At 44.2% G+C, this 20,538-nt stretch overlaps 1 protein-coding gene across 1 annotated transcript in view; it reads left to right on the top strand.

The window, feature by feature from the left end:
• Positions 1 to 20,193, top strand: part of LOC139345928 (inactive phospholipase C-like protein 2) — a 23,954-nt gene extending 3,761 nt beyond the window's left edge. The window contains exons 2-12 of the mRNA XM_070984812.1: positions 5,461 to 5,562; positions 5,734 to 5,883; positions 6,026 to 6,186; positions 6,867 to 7,335; positions 7,467 to 8,690; positions 9,110 to 9,359; positions 9,463 to 9,749; positions 10,855 to 11,058; positions 13,042 to 13,117; positions 18,700 to 18,809; positions 18,974 to 20,193. Coding sequence (XP_070840913.1) covers positions 5,461 to 5,562; positions 5,734 to 5,883; positions 6,026 to 6,186; positions 6,867 to 7,335; positions 7,467 to 8,690; positions 9,110 to 9,359; positions 9,463 to 9,749; positions 10,855 to 11,058; positions 13,042 to 13,117; positions 18,700 to 18,809; positions 18,974 to 19,156 — 3,216 coding nt within the window. The 3' untranslated portion in view covers positions 19,157 to 20,193. The remainder of the gene's footprint in view (positions 1 to 5,460; positions 5,563 to 5,733; positions 5,884 to 6,025; positions 6,187 to 6,866; positions 7,336 to 7,466; positions 8,691 to 9,109; positions 9,360 to 9,462; positions 9,750 to 10,854; positions 11,059 to 13,041; positions 13,118 to 18,699; positions 18,810 to 18,973) is intronic.
• The last annotated feature ends 345 nt before the right edge of the window (positions 20,194 to 20,538 follow it).

Here is a 20,538-nt window from a genome sequence, read left to right as displayed (position 1 = left end):
AACACATTGGTGACGTTTGTCAGCTGAGATCATGGTTAGCTCTCTGACAAGATGACCTTTTCAAGTCAACCTTTTACTTGTTTCATTTTGTGCGGCGTGTGCGTTTGATTGTGTGTGTATGTGTGCCTGAGTGCACATGGAACTTCAAAGGTTTGAAGCGTAAAAGAGCATCTGCTGCTCTACTTGCCACGAGGGCGGGGATTTATAGTCAGACTGAGCACTTGAGTTGCTGTGAACGCTCACCACATTTTCTGTTGAGCATTATCCCATACACTGAGCGGCTGACGGAATGACCTGACCACGCTGCGCTTCCTGTGCCTCATTTAACCCTGATGTCCTGTCTTCTATAGACGTCACACACACACACAGCCGCACAACACACTTCATCTGACCAACAGACAACAACCCTAAGATGTTTTTTTTAATCTCATATACAGAAGGGAAAAGCAGCAAATCCTTAAATTTGAGAGGCAAATATCCTATGTTTTCACTTTCAGTCTTGCCGTTGTGTGGACAGAGCGCCAAAGACGGAAAGAGAGGCTGTGTGTAAGCTGGCATTCATTGTTTAAGTTTGTGCGTCGCCTGATGAACACACAGTTAGGTTAGTGTCACTGCCACATGTTATGAAGCATCAGTATTGTTGCCATGGTTACCTGCACTGTATTAGCCCACATCTTGTGCAGCGATTCAGAGGGGTGGATAAAGCGTTGACTGGAACAATGTTCTCATAATGGACACCTGGCAGCCAATCAGAATCAAGTTTTTTTTCTATAGCCATGGTATAATGTGATGATAAGAACTATACACACACACACACACACACACACACACACACACACACACACACACACACACACACTGGTGGCTTCTCCATTAAATATTAAATCTTGATTAGAGAGTCCCTCACTTTCCCCTTGGAGGCCTTTTTTGCAGTAAATCACCTCCTAACCCTGCTCCTAGTGGTGCTCAAGGTTGAGAGGCACTGGAACAAAAAAACCCTGCCATTAATCATCCATCATCTGCCGCCTTCACAACACACAAGGCCACAGGAAAGACAATTCAGCCTCTCCCCCAATTTCCACTCCTCTATTCTTCATTTTGTCACACCTAACAACCATCTCTCTGATTTTCTATCTGTCTTAATTAGCTGCACAGAGACGACGCCCACTAATGACCTACATCTTCATTCATGCTGACTCGGAGATGTTGTAATTACTGTTACAGGCTTGTTGCATCTGTATAAACATACGCTCTCATACATCATAGCATGCATTCATGTAAGCTGGCAAATGAACGCACAAGGCCACGCTGGTGCCTGTAGGCACATACCAAGTACAGAGACTCTGTGGCTGTGCACATGAAGATAGGCAGTAATCTGCCAAAGAGCTTCTTCATTTATGTCTCATCCTTCCTCTTGCTCATCTTTTTTTCTGTTTTGTTCATTTATATTCAACTTTCTGAGACATCTCACTTCCATCTCTTGTTTCCTTCTTTGATAGCTGCATCTAATCTGTTCTGTCTCCCCCATTTCCCTCGCCCTTCATCCATCACACATCTGTCCACCTCTGCATACAGTTCAGTCAGCCCAGAAGTCCTCTGAGGATCATCAGTATCTCATAGCAGTGTGTAGTTTTACTTATTTATTCACAGTAATCTTTCATACATTCCCTTCAAATAAGAATTGGCAGATTAAAAACGTTTTTTTTGACAATGTTTTGACATTTTTGAAGTTATTTCAACCTTAATTGAAGATGCTATAATAAATATTTTCACATGACCGTGAACTGTGAAAGGGCTCGCTCCCTCTGACTTACCAACACAGAATTATCAGCTGACTCTGCGGCTCCCCTCAGCTATAAGAAGAAGAGTTTCTTTAAGCTCATTGTTTGAAATTTACAGCTGCCAACTTTACTGTTTCGCTTCACTCTCACGGCTCTGATCAGCATTAGGCAGCTGCTTTCAGCAAAAAATGCTCCTCTGACCCGTCGTACACTACCTGCAAGTGAAGTGAATATGCAAACATTCACATTCATTCACACAGCATGACTTCAAATGAATTGCAATGCTGCTATTTGTATCTGTATGCACTTCAAAGACAGAAGCAAGAGTTCTGATGTGAGATAAGATGTAATTTATACGTGTCTATGTATTTTTTTCTCTGCATGGTGAGTATTGATAATAATAAAAAAAGGATTTCTCTCTGTCTCAGGAACGCTTTCTTTCCATTTCTTCTTCTGTTTTTGCTTTCTCCTCTGTGCTGTCGCTTCACTCGGCTCTCTGTGGAGCCACAGGAAGCTCTCTGTGACGGGCTGACAGGCGGCTTCCTGTTTTGAAGCGCAGTGGCGGTTTTGACTCGTCTTGCTCTCTCTGTGAGAAAACACAACACAGGGCCTTTGTGACGGAGACGTACGGTACATTCAGACAGAGATTAAGTGAAATGGAATTTTATCAGGGGACGGAGGCTGAACTTGTTTGGCTGGGAGTGTGTGTCTGTGTGTGCTCTCTAATCTGGTTAGACAGTGTGTGCCTTCTTTAGATAAGTCAATTGATTTACCTTTTGTGTTTTATTCAGGTGTTTATCTCCTCCCCAGTTAATTTGTGCCCTCTGGTTTTATCTTGTCAGGATCATTTATTCAGAGTCTGCAGTGACGTCAGTGTTGTTCGGTTGTGTTTGAACTCGGTCTCCGCCTCCGTCAGTTATTTATGTTGCAGGCTAACAGAGGTGAACATGCAGGACAGCCTCCACACATGAGGTAATTGAATCCCAACTGTTGAACAGGCCACCTGGAGAATCCTGGTGTTCCCCCTGCATCAAACACGGTGTGTCAGGACATGTGAGGGTTATTAGATTTTAAAGGAACGTATGAGTATGATTTCTGTCCATTGCTTGTCTGTTAATCAGAGGTGACGTGTTTGCTGGCAGCCACGTAGTACTCGACTGTCTGCACAGACCATGTTATTTATGTGGAGTTCCCTAACTGGGTAACTGCGACACAGCCACAGTGGGACCATTACCAGTGTCAAACACAGAGGGGGAGATATAGATTAATGTGTGGTACCCGCCAGCACGCTGCATGAAAGGAAAGGGAGAGTGTGACTGATAGGGTGCTACTGAATGCCTCTGTGTAGAGGTGATCTGAGTTAAGTCAATAAGTCTTGGCTCTGCACCTCATTCTGCATCACAGGGAAATTTCCCATGAGCTTTCAGGAAGCATTTCCAGTGCAATGCTGTTTTTCAAGATAAATATATACATTTTTTAAATTTTTTTAAGAGAAAGACTCATTGGCTGCCTGATTGGAGCCGTGTCTTCCTGTTTGAGGCAGAGTTTAAATTTAGAAGCACCCCAAAGGCGGAAGGTTTTGTAATGAGAACACAAGATCAATGATCTGAATTACGGGTTTTATTTTGTTAATGGATCGCGTGCTACATAATGTCTGGTTTGAGTGGCTGAAATTGTCTGTCTTCATTTCGCTTTCTCCGTGTATTTTTCAGGAATGGGGGGCCAGGTGGGGGCCGTCTTGAAAGACAGACTTACTCTCTCTCTGTCCGCACCCCCTTTCACTCCCCAAGGCAGCGGGGGTATTTTTAGAGCCTCCCTCCCTCCCTTCGTCACCACAGCAGCTCAAAAAAAAAAAAAAACAACTTGTCACCATTGGAAACACTTCTCCATCTTAATGAGGCAATTCTGTGAGGATTTGTGATGGTTAGGCATCCTCAATTCCCTCTGAGGGAAACCTTTTCATCCTCTGTGAATCATGCTTCCCCTCTTTCACGTGTTCATTCATATTCTTTAGATAAAGCTCAGCTCAGGTCTTCTTCCGCCCCCTTTCTTTCTCTTATCTCTTTTTTGCCTTTCATGTCCCCCAGATTTCTTTCAATGAAGGGTTCCCTCCTCTCGCCTCTCACAAAAGATCCAAGTGCTCTCGAGGTTCACACGAACTCTTTTTTGCATGAAATCAGAGATATTCTGATGACTAGAGATTAATAAAGATTCACAGATGTTCATTGTAAATATGAAAATGTTGAGCAGCCTGCTGATGATCAATTGGACTTCTTAATACTCCAAAGATATGAGCTTTATGCATCTGTAAGTCACAGAGCAACAGGCTGCTGGATTTGATTTTCCTCTGGCAAAGATGTGTGCTGAGAGTAGTTTTCTATATTTTATACTGTGATATTACAATAGTATAACATTTTAACTGTCCTTAGAATTTAGAGCTGAAATGCTTAATTTATTTGTCAAAGAGAAAAATAACTGGCAACTTTTGATAATCGATTCATCCTTGAAGTCAATTTCAATCAGGACTTTCTGCTTGTCCTTATCTTACATTAGAGTAAACTGAATATCTTTGAGTTTTGTTTGTCATTTTGAGACATTACTGTGGGCTTTATTAAACTGGTGGTAATTTTTCACTATTTTCTGACATTTTCTGCATCAAACAATTAATCCAGAAAGATTCATCTATAGTAAAATAATTGTTAGTTGCAGCCCTGGTGCACTATATTTCTAAATTTTAGAATGAATGTCCAAATCTTACTCGTGTGCATAGTAGCATTACATTTAGATCTTACAGGCATGATATGTAATATTTCTGCTTGAAAATGTCTAAAAACAATTAGACCCATGTTATATATTTGGTTGAGGGAATAGATTTTCATTGGGTTGTTGTTTAGCAATGAAGACAACAACTCCCATGATCCCACGCTGCTTCATGACATCATCTAACTCCGTTTTTTGTACTGTTTAGATGGAGAGAGCCCTCATCTCTTATTTTTATGAAATGCTGTTTTTTTTAACTGTTAGATTTTGCCTCCCTGCTTGTGATATATACAGTATGTAAGTAAGACAGTCGAATGTTGAGTGTGTGTGTTTGCATCTTCAATCACTCTATTCAGGACTTAATCAACTCCAATGATGTTGTCCTGCTTATCCTGCCTTAAATTAGCTTAAATGAAGTCTGATTTGATTTTATCAGACCTCTAATATATCCATAATTGAATAACTCCACCCACATATATGTCTTTTTTCTGTTCGTGTAAGGCTCTCTGTGGGGGTGACATCTGATCAGTCAATAAATCAGATGGATGAGCTTTGATGGTGAGCCCAGATAAACTGATTGGCTCTGCCAGTGTCGTTGTGGAGGGGCAGCATTAGAATGCTGCAGCCTGCTGCCTCTGTCTAGTCAGGTATGATTAATGGTATAATGGTGAAGGGCAAGGGCGAGCAAAGGCTTTTAGTATCAGGAAAAACAATAACAGATTGGGAGGAGGAGGCTTTATGTGGTAGACTAAATAATCTGTGTTTATGTATTGTTATATAAGCTGATATGCTCTTTAATCCTTTGAGATCCATTCTGGATGGGAAAAAATGTTTGTCGTGCCCGAGCAAGAGCACTCTTCAGTGGAGTCATTGTGTGTCTGTCGCTCTCTTTCAACTCGTTTTTCTTCTTATTGCACAGGATGGGTCACGTGCTGGTCGGGAGAGGAAGAAGACAGTGTCCTTCAGCAGCAGCCTGTCAGAGAAGAAGATCAGCAGTGCTGCAGACTGTATCCACTCCATGGTGGGTCAGCTACAGTGTGACCCCTTACATTAAATATAAGTTTTACATAGCTTGAGCTGAAATATTTAAAAGGCAGTGCATGCATGAAGGGTGTGTTAGTGCACAGACTGTTGAGGCTGTCAGATGTTCAACAGAGTTTGTTCAATTTGTTCTTTCACATCTTGCTTCCAGGTTGAGGGGAGTGAGCTGAGGAAGATCCGAACCAACTCACGGGTTTACCAGCGTTACTACCTGCTCGACACAGGCCTCCAGGCTTTATGCTGGGAGCCATCAAAGAAGGAGTCAGACAAAGCCCGGATTACTCTGGCCTCCATACGAGAGGTCAGTGGTCAGAGAAAAAGCCATCTAAATCAACCCTTTATGAACAACCTTTACAACCCTGAACCATATGGAAGACAACAGTTGATTTGCTTTTATCGTAACTGATGCAAGGTCTTGCTTCTCTTATGGTCTCACATTGTAGGTACGGACAGGTCGTAACACAGAAACCTTCCGCACCAGCGGGGTTTATGAGCAGATTTCAGAGGACTGTGCGTTCTCCATCATCTATGGGGAGATGTATGACAGTTTGGACCTGGTGGCCAACTCTGCTGAAGTGGCTAATATTTGGGTGACTGGCCTAAGGTATGACGCAACAAGGAAGTGGGAGCAGTCTCACACTGTAGACCTGTCAATTGTAATATGTACCAGAAAGACACTACAGTCATTTTTTTAGGTAAAGCATGAGATCCAGGAAGTCCAGTTAAAAACGCAGAGTTTTACTAAATGACCTTTGTCAAAAATATGCCTTAAAACAGGGTTTAGCAAGACTCACCCACTGGAACTTGTTTTTTTTAAAGCACTGATGCTTGTGCATGTGCACCAGCTTTCTGTGTGTTTTGTGGATATAAAACCTTCACTTGTGTTCTGACTGACATGGAGATGAACAAAAGAGGACAACGATTTCATTTGCAGTTGAACTAAGGTTTGGACACATGGAACAGGCTAATCTATCTAATTTAGGTAGGCCTTTGATGTCAGTACAGCAGAATATCTCTCAGGCTTTGCTCGCTCTCCTGCATTGATTGTATTGTGGGGATAATGAGACATTGGTGGGCTGATTTGTTTGTGCACTCCTTTGAGACGTACTTGTCACGAAGGGCTGTGACAGTAGATGTGATTTTGCTTTAAACTGGTTCTACTGCTGCAGTTATTGTGTTTTATGTTAGCATTATACTTGAGATGAAAATGTGGTGCAGTATTGTAGGGAAAATATTCTGTCCTGTTGCATCAACCCTGTCCGTTTGTCTCTCGTCCTCCTGCAGGTATTTGATGCAGTATGGCAAACATGCCCTCGACATGCTCGCCAGCAGTCAGGACAGCCTTCGTGTTGTCTGGCTGGAGCAGTTGTTCTCCTCTGCTGCGGATTCGGATAGACAGGGAGACGTCGGTGAAGGGATCCGCTTGCAGTCAGCCATTAAGCTGATACAGAGTGTGAACCCCGGGGTGAGCAGCGGCAAGGTGGAGCACAGGTTTAAAGAGCTTCAAAGAGTGAGGGAGAGGATGTGTGGGCTTAGTCTAGACAATGGATCTGGAGTCAAAGATCACAGCGAAAACAAAAGACTAATAGGAAGAAATGAACAAGTCACCAAGCAGGAGTTCATTGAGGCCTTCCATGACTTTTGCACACGTCCGGAGATTTATTTTTTGTTGGTGCAGTTCTCTAGCAACAAGGAGTTTCTGGACACCAAAGACCTGATGAGGTTCCTGGAGGCTGAGCAGGGCATGGCTCAGGTGAGTAACACGAATGAGTCACGCCGCCTTACATTCACAAAAGCAATCCCAGCCTTCCTGTTTTATGTCATTACACGCCTGTCCAATTTCTCCTTCATCTCTCAAGCCCTCTGTCTCACTGTGTCCACCAGGTGAGTGAGGAGACCAGCCTGAAGCTCATCCAGTCCCACGAGCCATCAGAGGAGGGCCAGCAGCAGGGATATCTGTCACTGGATGGCTTCACCAGCTACCTCACTTCAGCAGAGTGCCACCTCTTTGACAGGGAGCATGACTCCGTGTGCCAGGACATGTCCCAGCCTTTGTCTCACTACTACATCAGCTCCTCCCACAACACCTACCTCATTGAGGACCAGTTTCGAGGACCGTCCGACATTTCTGGCTACATCCGCGCTCTCAAGATGGGTTGTCGATGTGTGGAGGTGGATGTTTGGGACGGCCCGGACGAGGAGCCGGTGGTGTGTACTGGACACACACTCTCACCACCGCTGGCCTTGCGTTATGTGTTAGAAGCAATTGGAAAGTTTGCATTCGTTGCATCGGAGTATCCATTAATTGTGTGTATTGAGAACCACTGTTCACATCGACAGCAGAAAGTGATGTGCCAACATCTCCTGAGGATACTGGGAGAGTGGTTATACACATATCCCCCAGACGAATTGGAGTCATACCTACCATCTCCCCATGCCCTGAGGCATCGAATTCTGCTGAAGGGTAAAAAGTTGGGGCCAGGGTCTGATGGCGAGGACGGAGAGGTAAGTGAGGAGGATGAAGGAGCAGAGATGTGTCAAAGAATGAAAGCAGCCAACAGCGGAGGGGCAGCGCCTGGAGGAAATGAGAAGGACATGGTGCAGAAAAGCGTCTCTTTCACAGCTGTCACTCACTCTAATCCTCTTCATCTTCCTCCCAAACATTTCCAACTCTTGAAGGAGCTCTCTGACCTAGTAACTCTTTGCCGCTCAGTCCGCTTCGTTGACTTCCAAACATCATCCGAAAGCCAAAAATCGTGGGAACTGTGTTCCTTTCATGAATCTCTGGCTCTGCGTCTTGCTAGCGAGAGCCCTGGTGACTTTGTTAATCACAACAAGCATTTCCTGTCACGGGTGTACCCCAGCCCCATGCGCATTGACTCAAGCAACATGAACCCTCAGGATCTGTGGAAGTGCGGTTGCCAGATCGTGTCAATGAATTTTCAGACAGCAGGACTGATGATGGACCTGAACACGGCCTGGTTCCGGCAGAATGGAAACTGTGGTTATGTCCTGCGGCCAGCAATCATGCGGCAGGAGGTGTCTTATTTCAGTGCCGACACCAGAGACACGGTGCCTGGTGTGTCTCCACAGCTGCTCCATGTGAAGGTATGATGGAATAACGCATATACCACAAGAATGTGTCCCCTGCAATGGAAGCAAACTTCAGAAACTTAAAGAATATCCGGTTTATTAGAACTTGGGCTACTTGATTTGTAGTTTTGGCATCGCCCCCTTTTGCTAATGACATCTGGGAAAATGGCTTAAAATAAGTCAGATGATCTTACAGGCTCTAAACAAACCACCAGGTTAGCCAGGTGTATTTAGAAGAGGCATCCAGTTCCCAGATCTCAGCAGTTATCAGCAATTATTCGGGTGAGCACATGTCACCATAACTGGTAAAGATAATGGCCAAATCTACATAAAAATGACAGAAGTTGTATTAAAGTGGAATGATCCTCTAAATCATGACTATGTTCTGAAAACCAACAATGAGTGAATAGGCTTTACATTGATCCTTATCCCAGGTCATAAGTGGCCAGAACCTGCCCAAGCCAAGGGGCTCGGGGGCCAAGGGAGATGTAGTGGATCCCTACGTGTATGTCGAGATCCACGGGATCCCAGCTGACTGCACAGAGCGCCGCACCAGGACGGTGACCCAGAATGGGGACAACCCCATCTTTGATGAGAGCTTTGAGTTCCAGATCAACCTGCCGGAGCTCGCCATGGTTCGCTTTGTGGTGCTGGATGACGACTTCATAGGGGACGAGTTCATAGGTTGGTGTCAGGGTCTGACTGTTGAAAAAGTGTTGTTACCTCACAGGTTTTTGTATTCCTTTGAAATGCTTGGACATGAAATGTCATCTCCCTGCTACCTCAGGTCAGTATACCATCCCTCTGGAGTGTCTTCAGCCAGGTTACCGACACGTACCCCTCCAGTCTCTGACAGGGGAGGAACTTCCCCATGCCAAGCTGTTTGTCCATGTGGCCCTCACCAATCGGAGAGGAGGGGGAAAGCCTCACAAAAGGGGACTGTCTGTGAGGAAGGCCCGCAAGGGGAGGGACTACACAGCTCTGAGGGACTTGGGGGTCCGGGCTGTGGATGATGTTTTCAAGATGGCTGCTCCTCTGCTGAGAGAAGCCACTGACCTGAGGGAAAACATGCAGGTGAGGAGGAGTTTAGCTTTAGCCTGTCGGCACTACAGCAAAGACCAGTGATACAGTATTTTTAACTGGGACTATGTTTGATAATTCACATTGTATTAGTAGTTCATTCAGTCCTGTTTTACAACTATTCAGGCAAAGACACAATTAATATTCAGCACAGTTTGAACACTACACAGTCATAACTGTAAAACAATCAGTCAGTCAACCAGTTGATTAGTTGACCAACAGAAAATTAAGCAATGACAGTTTTGATCATTTTTTTATATTGAAATCATTTTTCTCCCGTGTTCTGGTTCCAGATTCTGAAATGTGATCATGTACTGCTTTTCTATGTTTTAAATTGGTTTAAATTGAATATCTTTGGTTTTTGGACTGTTGGAAATTAGGTTTCTTTTACACATTTGTTCAAACTAAAACGAATCAATAAATTGAAAAAGACGAACTGAGATGAACTCATGAAAAAATGATGTTAAATATATGTATGATATTAAAATTGCAGCCCCAGATAATTTGCTTTATTCATGGTCATTATAAGTGAATGGGCAGCAAAAGGGATATCTCATTTGTCATGGTCAAATTTAACAGTGACGACTGTGTACAAAGAAACAAAAAGAAGGACAGAAAAATCTGGCTCAAATTTTCTGCAATTGTTAAAAGCTGCTCTAACTTTTATGAGCAGGGCGGCTATTTGGGCTGTGGGAGCTCGTGTCAGAACAGTAATTATGTCCTCAGTCAGTGTGGTGAGACTGTCGGCATCCACATTTCTTGATTTCTTCCATTTCGACCTGATCTGCTACAACAGCGCTACTGCAGGAGACAAATCGGTTGTCAAAGGAAAAGACAAATGCCTCTCCTGAAGGAGTGGCTTTTGATTACCCGTGTGTGTGTGTGTGTGTGTGTGTGTGTGTGTGTGTGTGTGTGTGTGTGTGTGTGTGTGTGTGTGTGGGAGACAGTGGGGAAGAGATTTGACAGATTTTGTTCATTTGATTTTTGCATCATTGTCCTCACTGTTTCTTCCATCAGGGCCAGGAAATAAGAAAAGATGGTGAAAGACTTTCTGTGCGTTGGTGATTTAATTTACAGATGTCCTTTTTTTCCCCAACAGAATTCAGTAGCAGTGTTCAGGGAGCTGTGCGGGGTGTCAGTGGTGGCTAACCTCATGCAGTGCGTACTAGCTCTGGGCTCCAGGGTGTCCGGATCAGATGGGGCGCCTTTACTTCTGTTCGACCTCCGGGACCACTACCCCACCCTGGAGCCCCAAGGACCCCTGCCCGACGTCCTTCGCCGAGTCGTCTCCACCTATGAAATGGTGAGGAAGGAAGAGAGTTCACGGTTACCGTGCTTATGGTGTTCCATCAGTATGCAGGCTCACGTCTCTGAAAGGCATTAAAAGGAAGGAAGGACCGAACAAAAGCAACAAAGATCACAAATCAGCCAACCTCCTCTCATCTCCTGCCTGCTTGACCTCACAATGAAACCCCCCCCCCTCAGACGAAAGCTTCCTCTTTAGCCAATATGTTCTCAAACACCGAGTGAGCTCTCATTGTTATGTAGCAGACAGCATTCCCATTTGTTGTGGCTGCAGCGAGGCTCGTAAACACATCAGCGACATCCTCACCTTGGCCTGAATCCAGTGTGTTTTCACCCAAATAAACTGCGGACATTCATCGACCGGGGAGAAAGTTATTTAACTGACTTCATTTATGTAACGATGTCTAAAAATAAATGCGGCCATGGAGAAAAACTCCCCTGTGGTTCTACAAAGAGTAAAAAAAGGGGGCAGGGCGGTCAATTGGTCTGTTAGTCCACTCAGTGATTCGTCAATACGGCTGGGATGAATCTGCTTGTTTGAGCCGGTTTCAGCTGCTCGGCTGGTGTCATAGCTGCAAAGATGCAACGACAGGCTTTCCTTCAGTTCTCACTTTCAACATATTTCCCTTTGGTCTCCATCGTTCAGCCTCTTCTATCAGTTCCTGCATCGCGTTTCCCCCCCGCGGGTCTGGTTGTACTGTCGTTGGCCGCCGTAAGTGGTTTCTTTCCAGCTGCGGTCCAGCACTCTCTGGAGTGGTCGCCTGTCTTGCTATGTTTAAGTGTTGCTGTGGTAAATGACATTACACCCCTTTTTTGCCATCTGTCTGGCTGCTGCAATACTTTTGAAATTGATATTTGCTCAAAGTGCACTTCTTCATGTTTCATATTAGATTGTCCCCGCGAGTCTCTTGGGTAGGAAGACGGACAGTCAGTATGAATTGCCAATTTAGAGATGCTGTCCAGTGAGCATACTGTATGTGATGTGTGTGACTGTACGTGCATTGTTGTGCATGAGGGAGACACCGGAAACGGATCTATTTGTGGCCTTATTGAGTTATGATGTTGATTTTGGTGTATAAATCAGGACACTTTAATTTAACTACAATTGTCACTGCTGTGCATGTAACTGCACTGACCAGTGACTGGCTTTTTGTGCATTACTGCTTGAATTAGATGAGTGTGTGTGTGCCCCTGTGTATGTATGTATGTTTAGCTGCTTCCGTTTCCAGCCAAGTGATCAGAGTTGAATACCATTAGCATAGATTTGAATGTTGTTCTGGTAAATGGATTCCACACCTCAGTCCTGACGGCTGCAATGAGAGGCAAGCAGAGGAGACAGGAAATGGGGATGAGTGTGTGTGTATGTTTGTGTCATTGCATTGGATCTAGTCAAAGTAGTGTACTGTAGTTAATCCCATATTCGAACAGCATTTTCGAATGACGGGAGGGGTCAGGTCTCAGCTGGGTTTGTGAGAATAGGTGCAGAATTAATCAAGCAGAAGTTACTCATGTCATACGTGTGTGTGTGTGTGTGTGTGTGTGTGTGTGTGTGTGTGTGTGTGTGTGTGTGTGTGTGTGTGTGTGTGTGTGTGTGTGTTTGTGGTCATTACTATAAGAGCTGTCTCATTAGTCTTTATGGGTGCATTCACTTGCATGCATGTGTACAGTGTGTGTGTGTGTGTGTGTGTGTGTGTGTGTGTGTGTGTGTGTGTGTGTGTGTGTGTGTGTGTGTGTGTGTGTGTATATAAAATAGTGTTTTTATATGATTGTAAATGTTGACTTTCCGTGTGATTTAAACCAATCTGTTCTCATCCTTTTATTTATACTTGTGGTCTTTTACAGCAAACAATAAAACATACTGTATATGTGGTTAACAGTGTGATTTACAGAGAAAAATCAAGATGGCGAAATTAGTTAATGGTTTATGTTGCACTTCCATGATGTGTGTGTTTCAGGCTGATAGATGTTTCCCTGTTTGCAGATGGTCCAGGCAAGCAGAGCCGTGATCGAGCTCTCCGGCGGAATCTACGACAGGATCCTGCATATACAGACAATGGGTAGGCGTGTGTGTGTGTGTGTGTGTGTGTGAGAGAGAGAGAGAGAGAGAGAGAGAGAGAGAGTTAGTTTGCTTGTCTTAGTGTGTATATGAGATGCTGTTATATAGTGTGTGCTTTTTGATATGTGTGTAATGAATAAAAACCAGGCTATGCTCATGTTCCTGGTCCACTCATGAAAACTCCCACACAGGTTCTTCAACTGTGCCGTTATCCACACTGCAGTGGCTGCTGTTGTCATTAATTTAACTCCTTTCCTTTCCTTTCCTTTCCTTTCCTTTCCTTTCCTTTCCTTTCCTTTCCTTTCCTTTCCTTTCCTTTCCTTTCCTTTCCTCTTGCATTCCCCCTCTTTTATTTTATTTTCTTTCCCTTTCCTTTTCCTTCCTCATACTCATACTCATACTCATACTCATACTCATACTCATACTCATACTCATACTCATACTCATACTCATACTCATACTCATAGACTCTCCTCTCCCCTTGATCCTCTCTTCATCTTGTTTCCTATTTCCTTTCCTCTCATTCTCTTTAATTTTTCCTTTTCTCTCCTTATATCCTCTTTCCTTCCCTTTTTGTTCATTTCCTTCCCCCCCTCTCATTTTCCATTTCCTTCCCTTGTCTTTCCAATTATATTCTCTCTTCTCCTCTTGTCTTTATTTTCCTTTCCATCCATTTCCTCCTCTTGTATCTCTTTTCCTTCCCTTCTCTTTCCTTTGCTCTCACTTTCTCTCTATTCTTTTCCTCTCATTCTTCCCTTTTCTTTCTTCTCATTGTTTTTCCTCTCCTCCTCTTCCTCTCTGATGCCTGACAGTGTTGCATGACGTTCGATGTGTCTTTAACTGGCCCCGTTCATCTGTGTGTTTTGGATGGAGAGGGTTTAAGTTGGCACAGCTCCCGTCATCGCCCTTCAGTCTCTCAAGCGAAGGGCAACATATGCGACCTATTCATATCATTTCTGTGGTCGTTGGCAGAGGTTTGTTTACTTCAGCCTGTCCCCTTGGGTCATCAGATATTAGTCAGCCAGTCTGTCGTCATAATAGCAATAAACAAACTACACAAACACACCAGCACGCACACTTTACTCACATCCCCTTCCTAACCCCAATTCAGTCATCAGCTGTCACCCAGGAGACGCTATGATTGACATTTTGAAGCGTTCGCCAGTGACTCGGAGCAAAAATGAACACATTGGCGTTATTTATATGATTCTCTAGGTGGTGGATTAAAAAAACACTGCAGTTACAGACATCATGTGTTTTCAAAAAATGACACTTGGGAAGTATATTTAAGCATCTATGGATTTCATGAGACTTTTGCGGGTTGAAATGCAAGAGAAACTGTCAGCTTTCAGCACCACCATTGAGAGAAGCGTGCATAGAAAAGAGGACGTGAAGGAGAAATGAAGATAAACCTGAAGCTAATTGATATTTAGGGTGGAAGATGATGGCTCAGTGGGGGCCGCTGTGGAGAAAGAGAGACTGTTTGACGGAGATGAATGTTGTTTATGGATTTGCAGACTGCTCCGCTTTGCTCCCAGACAACTCTTCCCATCCTCCACTGAACTTTATTTGAGCTTTTCTGGGGCCATGGCTCCACTCGCTCATCAAGCAATTTGTGACACGTGCATTTGTTTTGCGGCTCGGACAGCACTGGAGGCCAACCGCCGCCGAGATTCTGTCCAAACCAATATTATGCTCTATCATAGATGTTTTTTTGATATGTGATCCCTTGTAGTATTATTAGTAAATAGAGTGGGATTTGAAAGTGTGATAGCTGAACCCTGTGCTGTGGGTTCATCTGATAAACAGCTGCTGCAGAGCCCGAAGGCCTGATCTCGTGAACAAAGCTCTTCCTGTGTGTACAGAGGAAAGATGGTGATCAGGTGATCCCAAGGCGGGGGTCCACATCTCGGTCTTGGTGGAGGGGCCGGGCAATGTGAAGGCATAAACAGGTCACTCAGAGGGAGCCATGGGACGGCTGGCGGCAGAGATGGATGTCTGGAACTCACATCAGAGCAGAGAGATGAAATGGAGAAAACCATGGGAAGATGAATGGATCGCTAGAGGCAATGCTGAGAGGAAGACAAGAACACCAAGAGAGAAGAGAGAGAGAATCCACTTTAGGATCAGGGTGTGTTAAAGGGCTGGTTCATCCGGAGAAATCAAGGAAGAACCTCAGTTCTCACTTACTTCTATTAGGAGAGAGCCATGCAGATAGGTTTGGTTGTATTTGGCCAGTGTTTCTCCTGTGGCCGCACCCAACATCACTGATGGGTGTGGTTGTAACCGCACTCAGCCTCAATTCATTAATATTCTGCGTGGTGGACATGATCAATAAAATATGGGCTGGGACTGGACCGACTCAGTTGGTTGCAATCTGCAACCTCACCACTAGATGCTAGTAAATCTTACACACTGGTCCCTCAAAATAGGGAATTAAAATATCATGTCCAATATATGTACTGAAAAGTAAAAAAAATTAGTTGTTTGGTTGAAGATGAACTTGTCAGTGCTCTCTACTGGACAAACGTAACGGTTACACCGTTTTTTAATTCTCTCAAACGTACAACTCCGAGGAGTCACTGAATGGTTTGATGAGTAAGAAAATTAAATGAATCATATGCTTTGACCTTCACACCCACCACATCTGAACCTTTGGGACATGTTGGAGCAATGTATGAGACACCTCCCCCATCATCAAAACACCAAATAAGGGAATGTCTTTTGAAAGACAGTCCCTCGTGGACTCTCTGTCAAGGAGCACTGAAGCTGTTGTGGTGGCTTGTGAAAGCCCAGCACCTCACAAAAACACTTTGTGTTGGCGTTTCTTTCAATTTGTCACTCATCTCTGAGAACTCTATGATTTTTTTTGTTGTTGTTGTTTAATAGATGTGAAGATCTCATTCTTCATGAGATGCTCATTAACATGTATGCCCGCTTGTTTCTTAATGCCATTGGGTGGAAGGTGGGATCTGTAGGTTTTCTCTTTACCAACACGAGACCTCACAGTTCACATAGAGGACAAGGAAGTGAAGGTGACACACTTCCTGCTACATCCTGTTTGGCTGGCTCTGAAGGTTATTTTGGCCCGTGAGTGGAGACCCTGTATCTGCGTTGTGTTTGTCTGTGTATGCACACACACATGTATTGGCTTGGAAATAACGTTCCCTCCATTGGCTTCGCTTGGTTTCACAGGGAAATAGACACACGTGCGCGCGCACACACACACACAGAGTACATTGGCACGTAGGCTTCGAGTTGCCTAGCAACCGGGCGGTAAAGGTTATTATTCAGGCAACTTCTGTAGGTGTGTGTGAATGTGGAGCAGGGACAACGTATGTGTGTGCAGGTGTGCGTCCACGCTTGCAGACGTTTAGCGACAGGGAGGGATTATGCATGAAGAATTGCTAAATTATACTCGCATCCAATCTGTTTACTCTCCTCTCAAAGTGTGTGTGTGGTCCACAGCCTGGCATGTTTAACGTCTGGGCTCTCGTTGATGGCTCACAGTGATGTGTGCCTCATGTTAACCCACTTCCGGGTTTCCATGGTAACAGTGGGACAGTGGCCCGGGGCGGTCAGTGCAAGCCAGACACACAACACAACTCATTGCACATACTCTAACTAGCCGGCGGCCGGACTTCTATGATGCTCTCTCTCTCTCCCTTTGTATCTTCCTTCATCTGTTTCTCTGATGGTCCGTCCACTTTGCATCATTCCTTTGCATTTTTCATCGCTCATTCTTTCTTTCTTCTTTTCGCTGTGAAGTCTAAAGCTTATAGTTCGGCTAAAATGGCAAAGTTAGAAGACTGCGCAGGTTTTTACTTACTCTCTAAGTGTCTTCCAGTGTGGCTACAGTCTGAATTCAGTGAGGAGACGATAATTAGAAGAGTAAAACAACGTTTATATCAGGTGGCAACATAGAGAGACTGTGGCGATAAGACCACATGATGTGAAGGATCGTCATTAAGGCCTGTATGAAGACAGGAGAGAGGACAGGATCCCCAGTGTTTAGATGCTGGTGGTGGAGTAAAGCCTGGAAACCCTCAGACCAGTTGTTTTGAGAAATCATTGGTCAGATAAGGTGATGTCAGGATTTTGTGAAGTTGATTAAGGGACAGCATGGGAGAAGTGATGGAAGAAAAGGCAGAAATTCAGCCATATAGAAATGAAGGCAAAGGGTGAGAGAGAAGATGTCCCTTACTGAACTTTCACCAAAGATTTATATCATCAGAGTCTGTAACAGCAGGAGTCCTGCAGGAGACTGGCAGATAGCAATGTGGCTCAGCTTCACTCTGTTTGACAAAGCATACAAAAGCCTGTTCGTCACAGCCACGGCTTAATGTAGATGGATCTTTTAGTTGGACAGTTTGTCATGGCCCTGCGACCATCTCATTCTCATGGAAGCTCAGAAACCTGGAACAAATTGTTCACTTGGATTCGAGGTTGAACTGATTAGAATTTGGCGGTCAAAGGTCAAGGTGACCACACAAAAGACATTTTTAACCATAACTCAAGAATTCATACATGAATTATGTCAAACTGTCACTCAAATGTCTCATAGGATGACATGATGGCATTTTATATCCAAAAGGTCAAAGGTCAACTTCACCGTGACAGCATAATGTTCTTCAAAACGTCTTTTCATAACTCAGGACCAGAAGGATTGTGATCATATTTCACATTTGGTCAGATCCTGAATTGTGCAGTGGTGATAGTGTGTCATATCGTGGAGTGTGTGGGCCTCAGTACCAGACGGGGACAAGACCAGTGTGTTCTGAGCTCTGACTGATGAGTGCACAGAAAGAAATCATCCCTGGTCAACTACAGCTACAGTACTCTCATGCTAACTCCTTAGCATACACTGTGTTTAAGTGATTACAGTAACTTACATGTGGGCACATCCAGCCATCACAGCAAGTCAAATTAGCACAAGACGATGTAAAAACTGTCATTTTGGAGCCATGTCTGTGGGGGATTGTTCAGCTGAGACACTCTGAAAAACAAACCTGTCTGTGACAACTATTGTAGGGATATTCCATTTTCAGAGCTTATGAATTTTGAAATAATAAGAAACAAAAATATACACCCACCCTGCTGCCTCTGTGAGGCTGCACAGTGGTGTTTTGAGCCAAATGCTGACATTAGCATGCTAACATAGTCTCAATGTCTCTAGTACTGGTGGCAGAAGAGGAAAAGTCATCAAGGTTCATAGGATTTATCCTCTGAGACTCATGAATTTTGTGGCAATCCATCCACATGAGACATTTACTGACACCAGAGAGACGTTGCTTCCATGGCTGAAAACATCCCCCTTACCCATAAAAATTCTTTCTATTTTGGATTTTGTTTATTCGGTTACATCTGCACGGGAAAGAACATGATTTAGTCATCTGTGTTTGGACAAACTGACCAATGAGCCTTTTTTACCAACATGCAGGTACATCTCTTTACAGGTTGATCTTTGAATTCTTTTATAATAAAGTACAAAGCACCGTCCTCTAATCAGCTGGTTTTGTGTGTGTGTGTGTGTGTGTGTGTGTGTGTGTGTGTGTGTGTGTGTGTGTGTGTTTTCGGCTCTAGCCATGGAGTTTCATGAGAAGCTGCAGAGTATGGCGGCAAAGGAGGGGCTGAAAGGTCGCAAGGTCAGTCGGGCGCTGGAGAGTTTCAGCTGGAACATCACCATCCTTAAGGTCAGCAACACACCCACACACACTCATACACTCACAAAAACCCAAACAGCCTTCGGGGAGACCATTAGAGCATGTTTTGGCCTATGGCTCGTTGCTCATCGTTTTTGCCCTCTTTCACTTCTCCCCCCGTCCTCATCTCTCCTTGCTCATTGTGCTCCTCTCAGGGTCAGGCTGACCTGCTGAAGCACGCCAAAGCCGAAGTTCAGGAGAACATGAAGCAGGTCCACGATGCTGCTTTGACTGGAAACCTCACCAAGGACAGCGTGGGAGTGAGAAGAGTCCGCTCCCAAACGCGACGAGGTCAGGATGAGAAACCCACCACGAGTGCTAGAGGACCCTCAGAATAGCGAGCAAACGACCAACAAATGAGAGAGGACGCGACCAAATTGCCATCATAGCTGCTGTGACAAACCCTTTTAATTTCATTTAAATTCTTCCAAAGTCTCGCTCCGCCTTCGTGACAGACTTTCACAATCCATTGTGAGACCTATAGCAAGCGCAGTGTTTTTAAGAGAGAAGAGCGCGAGTTGATGAATGTAAAAGTCTTCAACGTGCAGCCACCTTCCACCCACCTGCCACAGATAATGGCAGAGAGCTGTAAAAGAAGAAGATAAATGACACTGGGGAGATGAACGTAGCTCGATTCAAAGGTTCAGGTTGCACTGTATTAAACTGTAAATACAACGAGTGTCTGTCAACCTCTTCTTATGTGCAAAGTGTCCTAAAGAGGGAGGGAAATGTGTCATTTTTCTGGTACACTCTGGGGTGACTCAGAGCTCAGCCAGAAGACCTTCAAAGCGCTTTTGAAACTGTTGAAAAAACTGCCACCTCCACGTGTCAAGATTGGGTAAATGTAAATGAAACACACTTTCTATAATTGTTTAAATGGAAGACGAGCAGGAATCTTGATGTTTTAGGTCTATTAGCGAAGTGTCTCTTAGCTTTTTTCCATGAAGCATTTGTAGGTCCTGGATCACCTCGAGGTCCTTCGCCCTGCCACGGAATTTTCACTTCACCCTCTAAGTATTGTTGTCTCACATACAGTATTCTCTATTTTTGTATTTTCCTGAGGCCCTTGTGCTGATTGAACCAGTTACCCACCATAACAATCAATTCCATACATGTAAATGTCTGCTTCTAGAGAACAAATACTGTTATGCTGAAAGTCCTTGTTTGTGTGCAGAATACTGTACAGTATTTTAATATGTAAATCTATCCTTTTACTGTAAAGAATATTTTACATAAGTTATTGACCCTGAATGAAAACATTCCAGATACATGTGACCGGTGCAGTAGACGACGCTCCACCTGTTCAGCTCTGTGAAAGTTCATGATTACCTTCCTTCACAGTCGGTGTGGAAATAAACTAGTTTTTAAATGACTGATCCTCGTGTGTTACCGCTTTGCTGCAAGAGCTTCACTTTGATGTGCATTCATTCATCATGATGCATGCAACGACTTCTGCATGGTGCAGAGAAGACACCTGGGGACACTCGCCCACTGTGTGAAGCAAACAGACCAATGGTGCTGTAATGTGCAGTGGATCAAAGCCTCTAATCAGCTTCCATTTATCTTCAGTGCTCACTAGGCTCATCAGGCTTTAAGTCACAGAATATACTGAACATCTTATTGGTTATAAGTTAATCTTTGAGACCACAATCCCAACACAAGGTCCACTTTGTGCTTGATCTTATCACATGAGCTTCATCAGCAGATGGAGATTGAGAAG

Source organism: Chaetodon trifascialis, chromosome 17, assembly GCF_039877785.1.
Source record: "Chaetodon trifascialis isolate fChaTrf1 chromosome 17, fChaTrf1.hap1, whole genome shotgun sequence".
NCBI classification, from domain to species: domain Eukaryota; kingdom Metazoa; phylum Chordata; class Actinopteri; order Chaetodontiformes; family Chaetodontidae; genus Chaetodon; species Chaetodon trifascialis.
Note: the sequence above shows the minus strand (reverse complement) of the source record. Positions and strands in the feature narration are given on the sequence as shown.